Source organism: Oncorhynchus keta, chromosome 28 (assembly GCF_023373465.1).
Source record: "Oncorhynchus keta strain PuntledgeMale-10-30-2019 chromosome 28, Oket_V2, whole genome shotgun sequence".
In the NCBI taxonomy this organism is placed as follows: Eukaryota; Metazoa; Chordata; class Actinopteri; order Salmoniformes; family Salmonidae; genus Oncorhynchus; species Oncorhynchus keta.
Window position 1 is genome coordinate 21,940,193 of NC_068448.1, and position 20,064 is coordinate 21,960,256.

Below are 20,064 nucleotides of genomic sequence, written 5' to 3' on the forward strand. Positions count from 1 at the left end.
CTTTGTTTTTGCATTATTTAAACCAAATTGAACATGTTTCATTATTTATTTGAGGCTAAAATGTATTATATTAAGTTCAAATAAGTGTTCATTCAGTATTGTTGTAATTGTCATTATTACAAATAAATACAATTTAAAAAATTGGCAGAGTAATCGGTATCGGCTTTTTTTGGTCCTCCAAAAATCGTATCGGTGTTGAAAAATCATAATCCGTCAACCTCTAGTCTGAATACTTACGTAAATGTGATATTTACGGTTTCCTGTTTTTGCTTTTTAATTATGGGCTATTGTGTGTAGATTGTTTTTTTTCCCTCATCAATCTAATCAATTTTATAATTAGGCTGTAACGTGACAAAAAATTGGGAAAAAAGTGGAAAATTTCGAAGGGTCTGAATACTTTCCGAATGCACTGTACTCAGCAGTGAAATCCCAAACATATTGACGATAAAAGCACACTGCTCTCTGACCTTAAAATCAATGTAAACATTTATGTGAGTTGATCAATGCCAGGAGTCATATGTTCAGATAATGGTTGTAGGCCTTGAGTTTATGTACTGCATATGAAGGTCAAACGCAGTCCTCATAAAGCTGATCCATTCTGCTCATGGAGTAAAAGCCAGTATTAGAACAGTCCCATCTGTAAACTGATCCAGAAAGAAATGCATCCAAACCTGCCATGCTGGTTCTAATTAACTTCATGGTGCAAACAGAGAGAGAGGGGATGTTATCTGCATATCATTACCATGACAAATAAAGTTTGTAATGGAAACTTCAGATCCATCATACAACTTTGGCTCCTTTAGCTTATTTTTCCACGAATGAAGACAAGAGCAGGGAGGAGAAATGCATCATGTGCTAGAGAACATGTGAAGGAGATGATGTCAAGAAAACTCTCACATACTAAGTCAAAGTAAAGTGGATTATTGTGGGTTTCATGTGTTTCCTTCACATATCCTAGAAAGAGATAATATACATCAGGTTTATGGCCCTGCAGTGGGTTAGGCTATTTTGCTTTCTGAAGTAGGGGATGTGATGGGTGGGGACTGCTGACGAAGGAAGTGAGGTAATAAACTGCATGTGTGACATACAGTTGAAGTCAGAAGTTTACATACACGGTTGGAGTCGTTAAAACTAGTTTTTCAACCACTCCACAAATTTCTTGTAAACAAACTATAGTTTTGGCAAGTCGGTTATGACACGTAATTCTTCCAACAATTGTTGACAGAGATATTATTTCACTTATAATTCACTGTATCACAATTCCAGTAGGCCAGAAGTTTACATACACTAAGTTGACTGTGCCTTTAAACAGTTTGGAAAATTCCAGAAAATAATGTCATGGCTTTAGAAGCTTCTGATAGGATAATTTGCATAATTTGAGTCAACTGGAGGTGTACCTGTGGATGTATTTCAAGGCCTACCTTCAAACTCAGTGCCTCTTTGCTTGACATCATGGGAAAATCAAAATAAATCAGCTAAGACCTCAGAAAAAAAATTGTAGACCTCCACACGTCTGGTTCATTCTTGGGAGCAATTTCCAAATGCCTGAAGGTACCACTGTCACGACTTCCGCCGAAGTTCGGTTCCTCTCCTTGTTCGGGCGGTTTACAGTGGTCGACGTCACCGGCTTTCTAGCCATCGCCGATCCACCTTTCATTTTTCCATTTGTATTGCCTTCCTACACACCTGGTTTCAATTTCCTCAGCATTAGATGTGAATATAATATATTTGTTGTTTCGTGTATGTGCACGTTAGACTGGTTTGCGCTGGGTTATGTCAACCCATATTGTGTTTAGTGTTCTTAGTGCCGTGGGTTTTTGTTCGCCAAAATAAAAGGCTCCTTTGGCTACCCAGCTTCTGCTCCCAACTTCTGCTCTCCTGTGCCTGACTCCCTTACAGCCAGTTACACATACCTAACAACCACGTTCATCTGTACAAACAATAGTACGCAAGTATAAACACCATGGGACAGCGCAGTCATCATACCCCTCAGGAAGGAGATGCGTTCTGCGTCCTAGAGATTAAACGTACTTTGGTGTGAAAAGTGCAAATCAATCCCAGAACAACAGCAAAGGACCTTGTGAAGATTCTGGAGGAAACGGGTATGAAAGTATCTATATCCACAGTAAAACGAGTCCGATATCGACATAACCTGAAAGGCCGCTCAGCAAGGAAGAAGCCACTGCTCCAAAACCGCAATAAAAAAAGTCAGACTACGGTTAACAACTGCACATGGGGACAAAGATCGTACCTTTTGGAGAAATGTCCTCTGGTCTGATGAAAAAAATATATAACTATTTGTCCATATTGACCATCATTATGTTTGGAGGTAAAAGAGGGAGGCTTGCAAGCCAAAGAACACAGGGGTGGCAGCATCATGGTGTGGGGTTCTTTGCTGCAGGAGGGACTGGTGCACTTCACAAAATAGATGGCATCGTGAGGTAGGAAAATGATGTGGCTATATTGAAGCAAAATCTCATGACATCAGTTCAAACTTGGTTGCAAATGGGTCTTCCAAATGGACAATGACCCCCAAGCACACTTCCAAAGTTGTGGCAAAATAGCTTAACTTCTGTAGGGTAGGGGGCAGCATTTGGAATTTTGGATGAAAAGCGTGCACAAATTAAACAGCCTTCTACTCAGGCCCAGAAGATATGCATATCCTATAATTAGTAGATTTGGATAGAAAACACTCTAAAGTTTCCAAAACTTTTTCAAAAAATGTCTGAGTATAACAGAACTTATTTGGCAGGCGAAAACCGGAGAAAAATCCATTCAGGAAGTAGGATTTTTTGTGTGTAGTTTTCTATTCAATGCCATTACAGTATCCATTGGCTTAGGACTCAAATTGCAGTTCCCATTCCTTCCACTAGATGTCAACAGTCTTTAGAAATTGTTTCAGGCTTGTATTCTGAAAAATGAGGGAGTAAGAGCAGTCTGGATGAGTGGACCCTGCCGTGTCAGAGCTTTTTCATGCACGCGACCGAGAGAGTGCCTTTCTTGTTTACCTTTTATATTGACAACGTTATTGTCCGGTTGAAATATTATTGATTATTTAGGCTAAAAACAACCTGAGGCTTGAATATAAACATCGTTTGACATGTTTCTATGAACTTTACGGATACAATTTGGATTTCTTTGTCTGCCTGTTATGACTGTGTTTGAGCCTGTGGATTACTGAAGAAAACGCGAGAACAAAACGGAGGTTTTCGGATATAAAGAGAGACTATCGAACAAAGGGAACATTTATTCAATAAATTCATGTCTTTTGAGTGCAACCATATGAAGATCATCAAAGGTAAGTGATTAATTTTATCTCTATTTCTGACTTGTGTAACTCTTCTACTTGGCTGGTTACTGTTTGTAATGATTTGTCTGCTGGGCTTTGTTCTCAAATAATTGTAAGGTATGCTTTCGCCGTAAAGCATTTGTGAAATCTGACACTGTGGTTGGATTCACAAGAGGTTCATCTTTAAACCTTATGTAAAATAGTTATCTTTTCTGAATTTTTATAATAAGTATTTCTGTATTTGAATTTCTGTATTTGAATTTCGCTAGCGTCCCACATACCCTAGAGAGGTTAAGGACAACAAAGTCAAGGTATTGGAGTGGCCATCACAAAGCCCTGCCATCAATCAGATAGAACATTTGAAGAACTGAAAAAGCGTGGGCGAGCAAGGAAGCCAACAAACCTGACTCAGTTACACCAGCTCTGTCAGGAGGAATGGGCCAAAATTCACCCAACTTATTGTGGGAAGCTTGTGGAAGGCTACCTGAAACATTTGACCCAAGTTAAACAATTTAAAGACAATGCTACCAAATACTAATTGAGTGTATGTAAACTTGTGACCCACTGGGAATGTGATGAAAGAAATAAAAGATAAAATAAATCACTCAACTATTATTCTGACATTTCACATTCTTAAAATAAAGCGGTGAACCTAACTGACCTAAGACAGGGAATTTTTACTAGATTTTAATGTCAGGAATTGTGAAAAACTGAGTTTAAATGCATTTGGCTAAGGTGTATGTAAACGTCTGACTTCAACTGTGTACACACATCCTACTTTAGTTACTGCCTATGACCTTGATATCAGCTTTATCTAAAAAAACATTTTTTGTTATTACAAGGTGGGGATCAGATATTGTGTGTTTGTTCTCAGACTCATGCATGTCATGGCTATGTGAACACAGCAGTCAGATAGATTGTAAGGGCCACAAAGTTGGGTAAAGCGTTGAACCTAAAAGCTGACCAGTGCCATCATAGTCATGTACAGTCGTGGCAAAAAGTTTTGAAAATGACACAAATATTCATTTTCACAAAGTCTGCTGCCTCAGTTTGTATGATGGCAATTTGCATATACTCCAGAATGTTATGAAGAGTGATCAGATGAATTGCAATTAATTGCAAAGTCCTTCTTTGCCATGCAAATGAACTGAACCCCCAAAAAACATTTCCACTGCATTTCAGCCCTGCCACAAAAGGACCAGCTAACATCATGTCAGTGATTCTCTCATTAACACAGGTGTGAGTGTTGACGAGGACAAGGCTGGAGATCACTCTGTCATGCTGATTGAGTTTGAATAACAGACTGGAAGCTTCAAAAGGAGGGTGGTGCATGGAATCATTGTTCTTCCTCTGTCAACCATTGTTACCTGCAAGGAAACACGTACCGTCATCATTGCATTGCACAAAAAGGGCTTCACAGGCTATTAGTATGCTGTCAGTATGATTGCACCTAAATCAACCATTTATCTTCAAGAACTTCAAGGAGAGCGGTTCAATTGTTGTGAAGAAGGATTCAGGGCGCCCAAGAAAGTTCAGCAAGCGCCAGGACTGTCTCCTAAAGTTGATTCAGCTGTGGGATCGGGGCACCACCAGTACAGAGCTTGCTCAGGAATGGCAGCAGGTAGGTGTGAGTGCATCTGCTCACACAGTGAGGCGAAGACTTTTGGAGGATGGCCTGGTGTCAAGAAGGGCAGCAAAGAAGTCACTTCTCTCCATGAAAAACATCAGGGACAGACTGCTATTCTGCAAAATGTACAGGGATCGGACTGCTGAGGACTTAAAGGGGTAAATTCATTTTCTCTGATGAATCCCCTTTCCAATCGTTTGGGGCATCCGGAAAAAAGTTTGTCCGGAGAAGACAAGGTGAGCGCTACCATCAGTCCTGTGTCATGCCAACAGTGAAGCATCCTGAGACCATTCATGTGTGGGGTTGCTTCTCAGCCAAGGGAGTGGGATCACTCGCAATTTTGCCTATGAACACAGCCATGAATAAAGAATGGTACAAACACATCCTCCGAGAGCAACTTCCCCCAACCATCCAGGAACAGTTTGGTGACGAACAATGCCTTTCCCAGCATGATGGAGCACCTTGCCATAAGGCAAAATTAATAACTAAGTGGCTCGGGAACAAAACATTGATATTTTGGGTCCATGGCCAGGAAACTCCCCAGACCTTAATCCCATTGAGAACTTGTGGTCAATCCTCAAGAGGCGGATGGACAAACAAAAACCCACAAATTCTGACAAACTCCAAGCATTGATTATGCAAAAATGGGCTGCCATCAGTCAGGATGTGGCCCAGAAGTTAATTGACAGCTTGCCCGGGCGGATTGCAGAGGTCTTGAAAAAGAAGGGTCAACACTGCAAATATTGATTCTTTGCATCAACTTCATGTAATTGTCAATAAAAGTCTTTGACACTTTTGAAATGCTTGTAATTATACTTCAGTATTCTATAGTAACATATGGCAAAAATATCTAAAGACACTGAAGCAGAAAACTTCGTGGAAATATTTGTGTCATTCTCAAAACTTTTGGCCACGACTGTAATGGCAATTTTGGGTAACATTTTGGGGTACTATGTCCTGGCAAAATAAGTACTGGGGGTATGCCGTACCGGTAAAAACATGAGCCTATGACAATGATTGAAAATAAAATCAAGAAAGCCTACAGTTATTATACAACTATTTATCATTACCTCATTAAAATTTGCGAAAGGTCTTGAAAATAGATGGTATAGCCTACACTCCATAATGTGATGTGGTTCAACGAGAACACTGACATTTTGACAAGGCAGAGATGAGTGGCCGAGATACGCGGACAGCAGTGGATGCATAAATTCTGGCCTACACACTTAGAAAAAGGGTTCCAAAATGGTTACTTTGCTGTCCCCATAACAGAAACGGTTTTGCGTTCAGTTAGAACCCTTTTGGGTTCCATGTAGAACCCTCTGTGGAATGGGTTCATCACGGAACCAAAAAAGGTTCTACCTGGATTAAAAAACGGTTCTTCAAAAAAGGGTTTTTCTATTTGGGAAAGCCGGAGAACCATTATAGGTTCTGGATAACACATTTTCTTCTAGGAGCGTAATGACAATTGCCAAAATGTTGTGTAACAGACATTTCTTTCCATTCACCACTGTTTGGAGGCTGAAAATACAATGAGTGTACAAAACATTAGAAACACCTTCATAATATTGAGTTGCACCCCCCTTTTGCCCTCAGAACAGCCTCAATTCGTTATGAGCCCTACAGCAGGATTAATAACCCTCTTCTTGCTCAACGGCTCCGGACACGTGCTCCAACAACTGTCTGTCATTATGCACGCAGGGAATAAATAGATCATGAGTGTAGAGAAGAAAAATACATGTTTAGAACTCATAATTGATCGCATGCTGCAAGAATGAATGCAATGAATTGATTATTGAATGTTACGATGGACACAGCTTTGTAGAACCAAAACATACACAGCCTCTGCTCTCCAAACTCAAACTCGAGAGGATTCATTTGGGGGAGGGGTTGCAGTTCACGAAGAACATTGTGCTTATCACCCTCACTGCAGTAAAGCAATGCATTCCGCCAAGAGTCGTTCACAATCTAGTCCGGTTGCGCCTACTAATTCGTGCTCTGGGCATTAGGCCTTACTGACTCAAATGAACTAAATGGGTTGAAAGGTAGCTTAGTAAAGGAGCCCTGAAGTGATTATTTGACAAGCGCGTGCACGCATAGGTGGACCCTTACCGGGAAATAATGTATTCCACTTTCACCCCTCCTTATACTCATGTTATAACAATGTATATATATAGTAACAACATTGTTACAATGCATATAAGAACAGATGCTGGAATGGAGCCAGCAGGGTGTTTAGCTTAGTCATAAAACAATGTTTTACGTACAGTTTTCCCGCTGTGTTTGAGGAGTTCAACGTTAACAGTGGAGAAGTCATGGGTCACAGGCCTGTGCAGCCAAAATCACTAAAGGCATGTTGGGTTGAGTTGTTACACTCCTCACTGGGCTGGAGACATCAAAAACACAGTCTGCAGGGAACGCTTCACCTAACCATCAACACCACACACATCTTTCTCTTCTCTCGGGAACGGTCAGGAACACATCCCCATCCCTTTTGAGCGTTGACAATACCATACTGCATGTTAACATCACACAGCCTTTTGTTTATCTTTGCAATTCACAGGTTCTGTACCTTTGATGCACGTTGATGTGTTCAGGTTTTTACCTCAAATGCATCTACTGTACACCTGGGATAATATTTGTTGTCGTCAATAGGGATTTAATACAAGTACTTCAGTGTGGGATATATTTTCTGCAAAGAATGCTTTTATTGCTTCCTGAAAATGTATCCTCTCTTTGACTAAGAGAGGCTGACACCAACTCAACTCACCAGCTGGCTTACTGTGTTGTGTCTTGACCTCAAAACCACCCTTTTAAGTGATTCATAACAAAACTGAGTGGGCATAATTGTGCAGCTTTTGCATGTCTTAACTACCTGTGTTTTTAGTTTCCATTGGGAGGATTGCTTCAGGCTACTAAAATGACGCTGACTAAAAGCTTTATTCCCATTTTGGAAGCTCCTGCAGAGGAAAGGAGACACGTACTCCCCGGATATGCCTTTTTATGTGCCTTCTTGAAATTGCAATAATAACTCTTTAAAATGTGTATGTATCAATGTCTTATATAATGTCCACATACCATTTCACCTTCTACTGAAGTTCTTATAGAATCGATACTGTAGATACAGAGCAGTCATGAATAGAGCAGACCCTAAATGGGACCATAGTGTGGACCTGTTGTGTGTGGCGAGTTCCACATGCCAACAGCCCAGTATAATTATAGTGGGATTCACTTTTAAGGGCATTGGAAATGCTCCAAGTATGCTAGAAGCCAGATGTTTAGTATAACAACAGCTATACTAGTCCTCCATGACTGAATGATTCAACTCCCTTACTGAAAAAAAAATGTCCTCCCTGGCACTAGTCATAGGTGTAAACTCAAATGCATTGGTGAGTCAATGTTCTTAAATAAAAACAGTTTTAAGACTACCTTGCCTTTGAGCAACAAGTGTGTGTACATTTAAAAAAAATATGAGTGTGTGTCACACAGAGCTCCCTAAGAGTGTGCGGGCTGGGGTCGGTGAGTGGAAGGCTATACTTTGGGCTATAAGTTGCCTGCCTAACCTGTGCAGGTAAATGCCAATGACGTAGGTGACCGTACGCCCCTCCCACGCAACCATGATTCATCTCAACTCAGAAAACAAAGAACGGAATTCTGTAAACGAAATCAAGAGAAGTAAAGCAACTTGTCCAATTATATCATAACGCATAGGCAGGTCTATAACCAATCCGAATAACACAACGTTAGCAAAAAAAACAACCACATAGCCTATTTAGTTCTTCTTATAAGTAATTAACTAGATAGAATAGCTTTTCGAAGTGTATGTCAATAATGTCTTAAGTACGTTCCAGAAAACAGTAGGCCTATACCACGGACTGAAAAACAAAAAAACTAAGTACAATGTTTTAACCTGTAGTTCTGGCCATTCTACTTACCGAGCGATTCGACCGTCGTTTTTTAGATCCGCGCTTGAACATGTCGATGGTTAAAGAACAAGCGGCTTCGTTGTTTCCAAATAGTCTGGGAGAGTATTTAAATAGGTAGATTCATGAATCATCTAAATTCACATAACGTAAAATATGTTCCGATACGCTGTGTCCCAAATACAGTACCAAATTGTACAAACCCCCTCTTCTTGGAGTTTTACGCAGTCAATTTGCTGGAGTCGTCTGAAAATTACTGACGCATACGTAAGCACGCTACACCGAGATGACTGCACTTATTGAGCACGGATGAACACTGTACTGGCGTTGAGGTTCTTCAATATTGCCCATCTGTTGCATTAATAAGAAAACACTCGGGCCACGAGGAGTCAACTTTTTAAAGGTAGAGTGCACCAGGGGCATCATGCACCCCAAAACATCTGAAGGGAAACAAAGTACATGAGGATGGCTGCAGGGTGGTCCTGAGGGGGGCTAGGCCCCCGCCCATAATTGAGAATTTCGATTTTTTTTTCAAATACCTATAATCATTATGCTTAAGTCTATGTAAAATATATTTTCCTGCATATCTAAGCATAACTCCAAACAGGGCTACTGGTGGCATTTCTTTTTTAAAGAAGCTAAATATGTGTTATGAATACTCCATACGCTCGCTCCTCTTGCTGGGTTAGGCGCCACTGTAGCTCCGCTGAATCCATTGCGTTTTTAGGCGTTTTTAAGTATTCTGTAATGAATACTCAGCGAGAAAATGGTGTAGATTCATGCGCGGCAGATGTTTATTACGCCTTCGCAGAAGGCAGGAATCATGGTCGCAGGCAATGGTCAAACACAGGTTGGTAGTCAAATACAATCAATACCGCACAACCATACAAACAGAAATAACTAAACTAAATATGGAGCTGATGAGACCAGGTGAGAAATGAACACAGGTGAAATCAATGAACAAAAATGAAAGACAGGGCTACGTTCCAGAACACAAAGAAACAGGGCTACGTTCAAGAACACAATGACAAAATAACACAAGGTTGACTAAGAAAAGAAAAGCAGAACCTTACAATATGCTTCTCTGCTAAAATCTGGGTAAAAGATTGAAATACATGTGAGTCATATTCAGTAGATTTAGTTATTGCTTAGTTTAGAAGGTCGTCAACCTCTTCTTGCCCAGGAAACCCTGCCCAGGGAAACCAGTGACCCCAATATTATGTTTGCAAAACATTTTTCTTTCCACATGTCTTGTCTTACCATCCGATGAAGGATAATGGCAAGGACAAGTAATCAACATTTGAAAATGAATAGATCTGGTAGGTAAACAGTTTTTTCATTATTAGTCAAACAATATCTCACAACCATACAAACATAAATAACTAAATAGATAGACACAGGGAGAGTGTCTCAGGGAGAGCTGGATGAGACCAGGTGAGAAACAGACACAGGTGAAATCGATGAACAAAAAGGAGAGGGGAGCAGAGATGGACGCCTATCTCAGGGGCTAGGTCCGGCAGGTTGGTTCAACAAGGTCGGGGACTGACCTTGAGGCTGATGCCCAGACGGTTATGGTGAAATGCCTCAAATCAAATCAAATCTTATTTGTCACATACACATGGTTAGCAGATGTTAATGCGAGTGTAGTGAAATGCTTGTGCTTCTAGTTCCGACAATGCAGTAATAACCAACAAGTAATCTAACTAACAATTCCAAAACTACTGTCTTATACACAGTGTAAGGGGATAAAGAATATGTACATAAGGATATATGAATGAGTGATGGTACGGGGCAGCATACAGTAGATGGTATCGAGTACAGTATATACATATGAGATGAGTATGTAGACAAAGTAAACAAAGTGGCATAGTTAAAGTGGCTAGTGATACATGTATTACATAAGGATGCAGTCGATGATATAGAGTACAGTATATACGTATGCATATGAGATGAATAATGTAGGGTAAGTAACATTATATAAGGTAGCATTGTTTAAAGAGGCTAGTGATATATTTACATCACTTCCCATCAATTCCCATTATTAAAGTGGCTGGAGTTGGGTCAGTGTCAATGTCAGTGTGTTGGCAGCAGCCACTCAATGTTAGTGGTGGCTGTTTAACAGTCTGATGGCCTTGAGATAGAAGCTGTTTTTCAGTCTCTCGGTCCCAGCTTTGATGCACCTGTACTGACCTCGCCTTCTGGATGATAGCGGGGTGAACAGGCAGTGGCTCGGGTGGTTGATGTCCTTGATAATCTTTATGGCCTTCCTGTAGCATCGGGTGGTGTAGGTGTCCTGGAGGGCAGGTAGTTTGCCCCCGGTGATGCGTAGTGCAGACCTTACTACCCTCTGGAGAGCCTTACGGTTGAGGGCGGAGCAGTTGCCGTACCAGGCGGTGATACAGCCCGCCAGGATGCTCTCGATTGTGCATCTGTAGAAGTTTGTGAGTGCTTTTGGTGACAAGCCGAATTTCTTCAGCCTCCTGAGGTTGAAGAGGCGCTGCTGCGCCTTCTTCACGACGCTGTCTGTGTGAGTGGACCAATTCAGTTTGTCTGTGATGTGTATGCCGAGGAACTTAAAACTTGCTACCCTCTCCACTACTGTTCCATCGATGTGGATAGGGGGGTGTTCCCTCTGCTGTTTCCTGAAGTCCACAATCATCTCCTTAGTTTTGTTGACGTTGAGTGTGAGGTTATTTTCCTGACACCACACTCCGAGGGCCCTCACCTCCTCCCTGTAGGCCGTCTCGTCGTTGTTGGTAATCAAGCCTACCACTGTTGTGTCGTCCGCAAACTTGATGATTGAGTTAGAGGCGTGCGTGGCCACGCAGTCGTGGGTGAACAGGGAGTACAGGAGAGGGCTCAGAACGCACCCTTGTGGGGCCCCCGTGTTGAGGATCAGCGGGGAGGAGATGTTGTTGCCTACCCTCACCACCTGGGGGCGGCCCGTCAGGAAGTCCATTACCCAGTTGTACAGGGCGGGGTTGAGACCCAGGGTCTCGAGCTTGATGACGAGCTTGGAGGGTACTATGGTGTTGAATGCCGAGCTGTAGTCGATGAACAGCATTCTCACATAGGTATTCCTCTTGTCCAGATGGGTTAGGGCAGTGTGCAGTGTGGTTGAGATTGCATCGTCTGTGGACCTATTTGGGCGGTAAGCAAATTGGAGTGGGTCTAGGGTGTCAGGTAGGGTGGAGGTGATATGGTCCTTGACTAGTCTCTCAAAGCACTTCATGATGACGGAAGTGAGTGCTACGGGCGGTAGTCGTTTAGCTCAGTTACCTTAGCTTTCTTGGGAACAGGAACAATGGTGGCCCTCTTGAAGCATGTGGGAACAGCAGACTGGTATAGGGATTGATTGAATATGTCCGTAAACACACCGGCCAGCTGGTCTGTGCATGCTCTGAGGGCGCGGCTGGGGATGCCGTCTGGGCCTGCAGCCTTGCGAGGGTTAACACGTTTAAATGTCTTACTCACCTCGGCTGCAGTGAAGGAGAGACCGCATGTTTTCGTTGCAGGCCGTGTCAGTGGCACTGTATTGTCCTCAAAGCGGGCAAAAAGTTATTTAGTCTGCCTGGGAGCAAGACATCCTGGTCCGTGACTGGGCTGGGTTTCTTCTTGTAGTCCGTGATTGACTGTAGACCCTGCCACATGCCTCTTGTGTCTGGGCCATTGAATTGAGATTCCACTTTGTCTCTGTACTGACGCTTAGCTTGTTTAATAGCCTTGCGGAGGAAATAGCTGCATTGTTTATATTCGGACATGTTACCAGACACCTTGCCCTGATTAAAAGCAGTGGGTCGCGCTTTCAGTTTCACGCGAATGCTGCCATCAATCCACGGTTTCTGGTTAGGGAATGTTTTTATCGTTGCTATGGGAACGACATCTTCAACGCACGTTCTAATGAACTCGCACACCGAATCAGCGTATTCGTCAATATTGTTATCTGACGCAATACGAAACATGTCCCAGTCCACGTGATGGAAGCAGTCTTGGAGTGTGGAGTCAGCTTGGTCGGACCAGCGTTGGACAGACCTCAGCGTGGGAGCCTCTTGTTTAAGTTTCTGTCTGTAGGCAGGGATCAACAAAATGGAGTCGTGGTCAGCTTTTCCGAAAGGGGGGCGGGCCAGGGCCTTATATGCGTCGCGGAAGTTAGAGTAACAATGATCCAAGGTTTTACCACCCCTGGTTGCGCAATCGATATGCTGATAAAATTTAGGGAGTCTTGTTTTCAGATTAGCTTTGTTAAAATCCCAGCTACAATGAATGCAGCCTCCGGATAAATGGTTTCCAGTTTGCAAAGAGTTAAATAAAGTTCGTTCAGAGCCATCGATGTGTCTGCTTGGGGGGGTATATACGGCTGTGATTATAATCGAAGAGAACTCACTTGGTAGATAATGCGGTCTACATTTGATTGTGAGGAATTCTAAATCAGGTGAACAGAAGGATTTGAGTTCCTGTATGTTTCACACCATGTCTCGTTAGTCATGAGGCATACGCCCCGCCACTCTTCTTACCAGAAAGATGTTTGTTTCTGTCGGCGCGATGCGTGGAGAAACCCGTTGGCTGCACCGCCCCGGATAGCGTCTCTCCAGTGAGCCATGTTTCCGTGAAGCAGAGAACGTTACAGTCTCTTGTCCCTCTGGAATGCTACCCTTGCTCGGATTTCATCAACCTTGTTGTCAAGAGACTGGACATTGGCAAGAAGAATGCGAGGGAGTGGTGCACGATGTGCCCGTGTCCGGAGTCTGACCAGAAGACCGCTACGTTTCCCTCTTTTACGAAGTCGTTTTTTGGGGTCGCTGCATGGAATCAATTCCGTTGACCTGTTTGTAAGGCAGAACACAGGATCCTATTCTTGGTCGTACTGATGGTGAGTTGACGCTGATCTTATATTCAGTAGTTCTTCTCGACTGTATGTAATGAAACCTAAGATGACCTGGGGTACTAATGTAAGAAATAACATGTAAAAAAACAAAAAACTGCATAGTTTCCTAGGAACGCGAAGCGAGGCGGCCATCTCTGTCGGCGCCGGCCTGAATCATCTCTGGGTCGAGGATGTCTTGATCGGGGACCCAGGACCGGTCTTCAGGCCCATAACCTTCCCAGTCTCTCAGGCGTTTGGAATCAAGGATGGCCCGTATGGCGTAGGCAGGTTCCCCTCCGACGTCCAGCGGTGGGGGCGCACTGCGGGTAGAGACTGGAGGGTGAAGAGGACTGGAGGTGACCGGTTTTAACAGAGACCCATGGAAGGACGAGGAGATTTTTATACTGATGGGGTAACTGGAGGCGGTACGTGACAGGGTTGATGCGATGTGTTATCTTGAAGGTACCAATGAAGCGAGGACAGAACTTTTTGCAGGGGAGTTGGATGTCTCTGGTAGAGAGCCACACGCTGTCCGGGGTGAAGGAGTAGCATAGGTCGGCGGCGTCTGTTGGCAAAGCGTTTCTGGGTATTAGAGGCTTCCTGCAGATGACTGTGAGCGGACTCCCATTCCCGCTCACTACGCCGAAAACCAGTCATCGACAGCTGGGACAGTACCAGGCTACACCTGGCACTGGGAAACATGGGGGTGTTGGTAACCAAGGACACACTGAAATGGAGTAAGGAGGAGGGATGAGTGCATGAGTGAGTTCTGAGCGTATTCGGCCCAGGCCGTATACTGACACCAGTCGTGTGGAGAGGCAGAACATTGTTGCCAGAGATACTTCCCTATTTCTTGGTTCAGGTGTTCCGTCTGTACCCGGAGGAGAGGCTGAGGGCGACCCCCAGTTTGTCCCAGAAAGCTCGCCACACCCGGGAGACAAACTGGGGCCCGCGGTCAGAGACAATGTCCTCCGGGAATCACATACATATGGAACACCTGCTGAAACATACACTCAGACAATTCCATGGTGTTAGGTAAATGAGGAAGGGGAACCAGACGACACATTTTTGAAAAACGGTCCATGACAAGGATGGTGGTGTTACTAGAGGATTCAGGAAGGCCCGAATGAAGTCAACAGCTATGTGGGAACAGGGTCTGTGAGGGATTGGCAAAGGTTGAAGCTTTCCGGAAGGGAGATGAGGGATTCTTCTTCTTCGAAGAAAGATGAATGAAACCGTTTGAGTGATTCATCAAATGTAGTTCTCCATTGCCTCATTTTCTGGGATAGATAGGGGGTAAACACAGTCCTTCAGTGGGGACACTCCAGGGAGTAAGTCAATAGCACAGTCTCCTGGGCGATGTGGTGGCAGAGTGGAGGCCTTGACTTTGCTGAAGACATTTCTGTACTGGACGTATTCAGATGGTATGGTGGGTGGCACTGCTGAGGCAGAGTCCTCAATGGTGGTGGCTCTACAGGGTAGGCTGAGACAACTGGAGAAGCAGGTAAAGAGCAGGACAGTAGTTCACCTTGTTGCCATGAAATGGCAGGTTCACAACGACAAAGCCAGGGGTGTCCAAGGATGAGTGGCTGTTTGGGAGATGAGATTTCCATGAGTTGAATGGTTTCAGTGTGGAAGACGCCAATCTGGAGGGTCTGACGCTCTGTGTCAGGTGCGTGATGAAGCCTGTGCCCAATGGCTGCCCGTTCAGGGTGTTAATCCTTAAGGGAGAAAGAGGGGTGACAGGTGTTAGATCAATGTCAAGCTCTTGTACTAGCTGGTGATCGATAAAATGACATGCTGCTCCCGAATCTATCAAGCCTTCTACGTACTTGGTAACCCCTTCACCCCTTCACGGTTATCAATACTGGGATGGAGAATTGCTTCTGGGAGATATTTAGAAATAAGAACACGGCTACCTGCATGGCAGCGGAGGGACCCTTTCTCATCCCTCCGTGGGGGGCGAACAGGGCAATGGCTGAGTAGATGATCTTTCCCTCCACAGTATAGGCAGACCCCTTCTTGGATCCGCTTTTGACTTTGATACACGAGAGAGGAGCATGGCCCAACTGCATGGGCTCTGTAAGACTCGGACGGGATGACGGAATCATGGAAAGAGAAGGTTTCGGATTCCTGGGTGGCAGAGTTCTTCGGCGGTCGGCGGACATACGAATGTATTGATTTAAATCCTGAAGGTCATCTCTACAGGCCAGCTCCGCCGTAAGTTCCCTTTGAGCCCTCTTCGGTAGACGATAAGTAAAGCAGCCTCATTCCATCCACTTCCTGCAGCCATGGTGCGGAACTCGAGGGCATACTCTGCAGCCTCATTCCATCCACTCCCTGCAGCCTTGGTGCGGAACTCGAAGGCATACTTGGCAGCTGAATTGCATCCTTGTTGAAGTTCTATGAGGAGGTCTTCTATAGGACGACCGGAGGGAGAATGATCAAATACCTTTTTTTTCACCTTTATTTAACCAGGTAGGCCAGTTGAGAATAAGTTCTCATTTACAACTGCCACCTAGCCAAGATAAAGCAAAGCAGTGTGACAAAAACAACACAGTTACACATGGAATAAACAAACGTACAGTCAATAACACAATAGAAAAAACTGGATACAGTTTGTGCAAATGAAGTAAGGAGGAAAGGCAATAAATAGGCCATAGTGGCAAAGTAATTAAATTTACACTGGAGTGATAGATGTGCAGATGAGGATGTGCAAGTAGAAATACAGGCATGCAAAAGAGCAGAAAAACAAATATATGGATGAGGTAGGTAGTTGGTTGGATGGGCTATTTACAGATGGGCTGTGTACAGCTGCAGTGATCGGTAAGCTGCTCTGACAGCTGAGGTTTAAAGTTTGTGAGGGAGATATAAGTCTCCCACTTCAGTGATTTTTGCAATTCGTTCCAGTCATTTCCAGCAGAGAACTGGAAGGAAAGGCGACCAAAGGGGGTGTTGGCTTTGGGGATGACCAGTGAAATATACATGCTGGAGCGCGTGCTACAGTGACCAGTGAGCTGAGATAAGGCAGAGCTTTACCTAGCAAAGACTTATAGATTACCTGGAGCCAGTGGTTTTGGCGACAAATATGTAGTGAGGACCAGCCAACGAGAGCATACAAGTCGCAGTGGTGGGTAGTATATGGGGCTTTGGTGACAAAACAGATGGCACTGTGATAGACTGCATCCAATTTACTGAGTAGAGTGTTGGAGGCTATTTTGTAAATGACATCACCGAAGTCAAGGATCGGTAGGATAGTCAGTTTTACAAGGGTATGTTTGGCAGCATGACTGAAGGATGCTTTGTTGCGAAGTAGGAAGCCAATTCTAGATTTAACTTTGGATTGGAGATGCTTAATGTGAGTATGGAAGGAGAGTTTGCAGTCTAGCCAGACACCTAGGTATTTATAGTTGTCCACATATTCTAAGACAGAACCGTCCAGAGTAGTGATGCTAGTCGGGCGGGCGGGCAGCTATCGGTTGAAGAGCATGCATTTAGTTTTACTAGCATTTAAGAGCAGTTGAAGGCCACAGAAGGAGTGTTGTATAGCGTTGAAGCACGTTTGGAGGTTTGTTAGCACAGTGTACCTCTTTGAAGAGGCGGTGGCCCAATCCAGTGCTTTGCCTGTGAGTAGAGACAACAAAATCCACCCTGCTCTTGTTGGTGGCGAAGTTAGTGGGGCTGTGCTCAATGTATTTGCTGCATTGAGTAAGAAATCCCTAACATTTCCCAGGTATACCGTCATATTTTACAGGCATGGGTATGAACGAAGGAGGGCTATGAGTTACGATACCGGGCATCGGAGGAGTAGGGATAGGCTGGCGGAGAAGATGTACAATTTCCTCCATAAGCTCCCCTTGCTGGGTTAGGCTCCGCTGTAGCTCCGCTGTATCGATTCCGTTTTTAGGTGAGGTATTCTGTAATGAATACTCAGGGAGAAAAAGGTGTAGATTCACGCGCAGAGCGTGGCAAATGTTTATTATGCCTTCGCAGAAGGCTTGAATCATGGTCGCAGGCAATGGTCAAACACAGGTAGGTAGTCAAAAACAAACAATACCTCACAACCATACCAACAGAAAGAACTGAACTATAGTGGAAGTCGGAGTTTACATACACTAAGGTTGGAGTCCCTTTTCAACCACTCCACAAATGTATTGTTAACAAACTATAGTTTTGACAAGTCGGTTAGGACATCTACTTTGTGCGTGACACAAGTCATTTTTCCAACAATTGTTTACAGACAGATTATTTCACTTATAATTCACTGTATCACAATTCCAGCAGGTCAGAAGTTTACATACACTAAGTTGACTGCGCCTTTAAACAGTTTGGAAAATGTCATGGCTTTAGAAGCTACTTATGGGCTAATTGACATAATTTGAGTCAACTGGAGGTGTACCTGTGAAAGTATTTCAAGGCCTACCTTCAAACTCAGTGCCTCTTTGCTTAACATCATGGGAAAATCAAAAGAAATCAGCCAAGACCAATTTCCAAACACCTGAAGGTACCACATGCATTTGTACAAACAATAGTACGCAAATATAAACACCATGGGACCACGCAGCCATCATACCGCTCAGGAAGGAGAAGTGTTCTGTCTCGTAGATATGAACGTACTTTGGTGCGAAAAGTGCAAGGAAGAAGCCACTGCTCAAAAACTGCCATAAAAAAGTCAGACTACGGTTTGTAACTGCAAATAGGGACAAAGATAATACTTTTTGATGAAATGTCCTCTGGTCTGATGAAACAAAAATAGAACTGTTTGGCCATAATGACCATCGTTATGTTTGGAGGTAAAGGGGGAGAATTGCAAGCCGAAGAACACCATCCCAACCGTGAAGCACAGGGGTGGCAGCATCATGTTGTGGGGGTGATTTGCTGCAGGAGGGACTGGTGCACTTCACAAAATAAATGGCATCATGAGGATGGAAAATTCTGTGGCTATATTGAAGCAACATCTCAAGACATCAGTCAGGAAGTTCAAGCTTGGTCGCAAATGGGTCTTCCAAATGGACAATAACCCCAAGCATACTTCCAAAGTTGTGGCAACTTAAGGACAACAAAGTCAAGGTATTGGAGTGGCCATCACAAAGCTGGGACCTCAATCCTATAGAAAATGTGTGGGAAGAACTGAAAAAGTGTGTGCGAGCAAGGAGGCCTACAAACCTGACTCAATTACACCAGCTCTGTCAGGAGGAATGGGACAAAATTCACCCAACTTTATTGTGGGAAGCTTATGGAAGGCTAACCAAAACATTTCACCTAATTTAAACAATTTAAAGGCAATGCCACCAAATACCAATTGAGTGTATGTAAACTTGTGACCCGCTGGGAATGTGATGAAAGAAATCGAAGCTGAAATCAATCATTCTCGCTACTATTATTCTGACATTTCACATTCTTAAAATAAAGTGATCCTTACTGACCTGAGACAGAGAATTTTAAAAGTTAATGTCCAAGTCAAGAAAGCTTACCAGCAGCCAGCATCACTTGCCGCAACTGGTAATGTTACTCGTTGGTACTCTATCAGAGCCTTGTCAGATACTCCAGCGAGTGAAATTAGCTACATATTAGGAGTTGAGAACTAAAGTTCATATCGTTAGAAAATCGTTATAGCCCTCTTTATAATAAAACATTTGTTTAGTCTGTTGTTGCTAGCGATATTCATAAAAACATTAAAGTAAAACATTTATAGTACATTTTCGAAGGCTGGGTTCCCCGGTTGAATACCCATGTTCTAAAGGCATACCAGCTAAGATAGCTGGTCTTGGCTGGTATGCCTTCTGGCAAGGTTGGAAAACTTTAGAACATGGGTATTCAAGCGGGGAACCCGGCCTTCGAAAATATATATTATAAATGTTTGATCTTAATATTTTTATGAAGCTAGCTACTCTAACTTGATTGATAGCCTGAAATGGCTTCTTGTTAGCTAGTTATGAGGTTGGGACCCTATCTTCATAAAACTGCTGAGGGGCTAGTAAAAAAAGAAAAGAAGTGTCCCCTAAGGGGCATGATGCCTCTTGAGTGAACCACAGAGGAAGGTAACCTGATTGCAATACTGTGAAATTAATGAATCTTCTAAAAATATGGGTTTTCTTCTAGCTGGGTACTCATACTAGGCCCTAGACATACCATACGCATCCCCTGACCAATCCAATCTCTATTCCAACTTAGACCTAGTGTACAGCATCTTTACATGGAAAAGTGACTATTCACAGGAGTTAATGTTAGGCCTATATACAGTATATATTTACTTGAGCCAACTATGCACATATGGAGTTCCTGTAGGGTCCCCATTCCAACATGAATTTTCCCAGATTAAGACTTTGCCAGCTTGTGATACATATTTCTAGCATATTTT

The 20,064-nt window shown here is 43.4% G+C and overlaps 1 protein-coding gene across 2 annotated transcripts in view; it reads right to left on the bottom strand.

Annotated features, from left to right (window-relative positions):
• Positions 1-9,076, bottom strand: part of LOC118360833 (prickle-like protein 1) — a 44,081-nt gene extending 35,005 nt beyond the window's left edge. The window contains exon 1 of one of the 2 annotated variants that reach the window (XM_035740286.2): positions 8,852-9,076. In XM_035740286.2, coding sequence (XP_035596179.1) covers positions 8,852-8,893 — 42 coding nt within the window. In that variant the 5' untranslated portion in view covers positions 8,894-9,076. The remainder of the gene's footprint in view (positions 1-8,851) is intronic. The other variant, XM_035740288.2, reaches the window with a different exon arrangement.
• Positions 9,077-20,064: the final 10,988 nt, after the last annotated feature.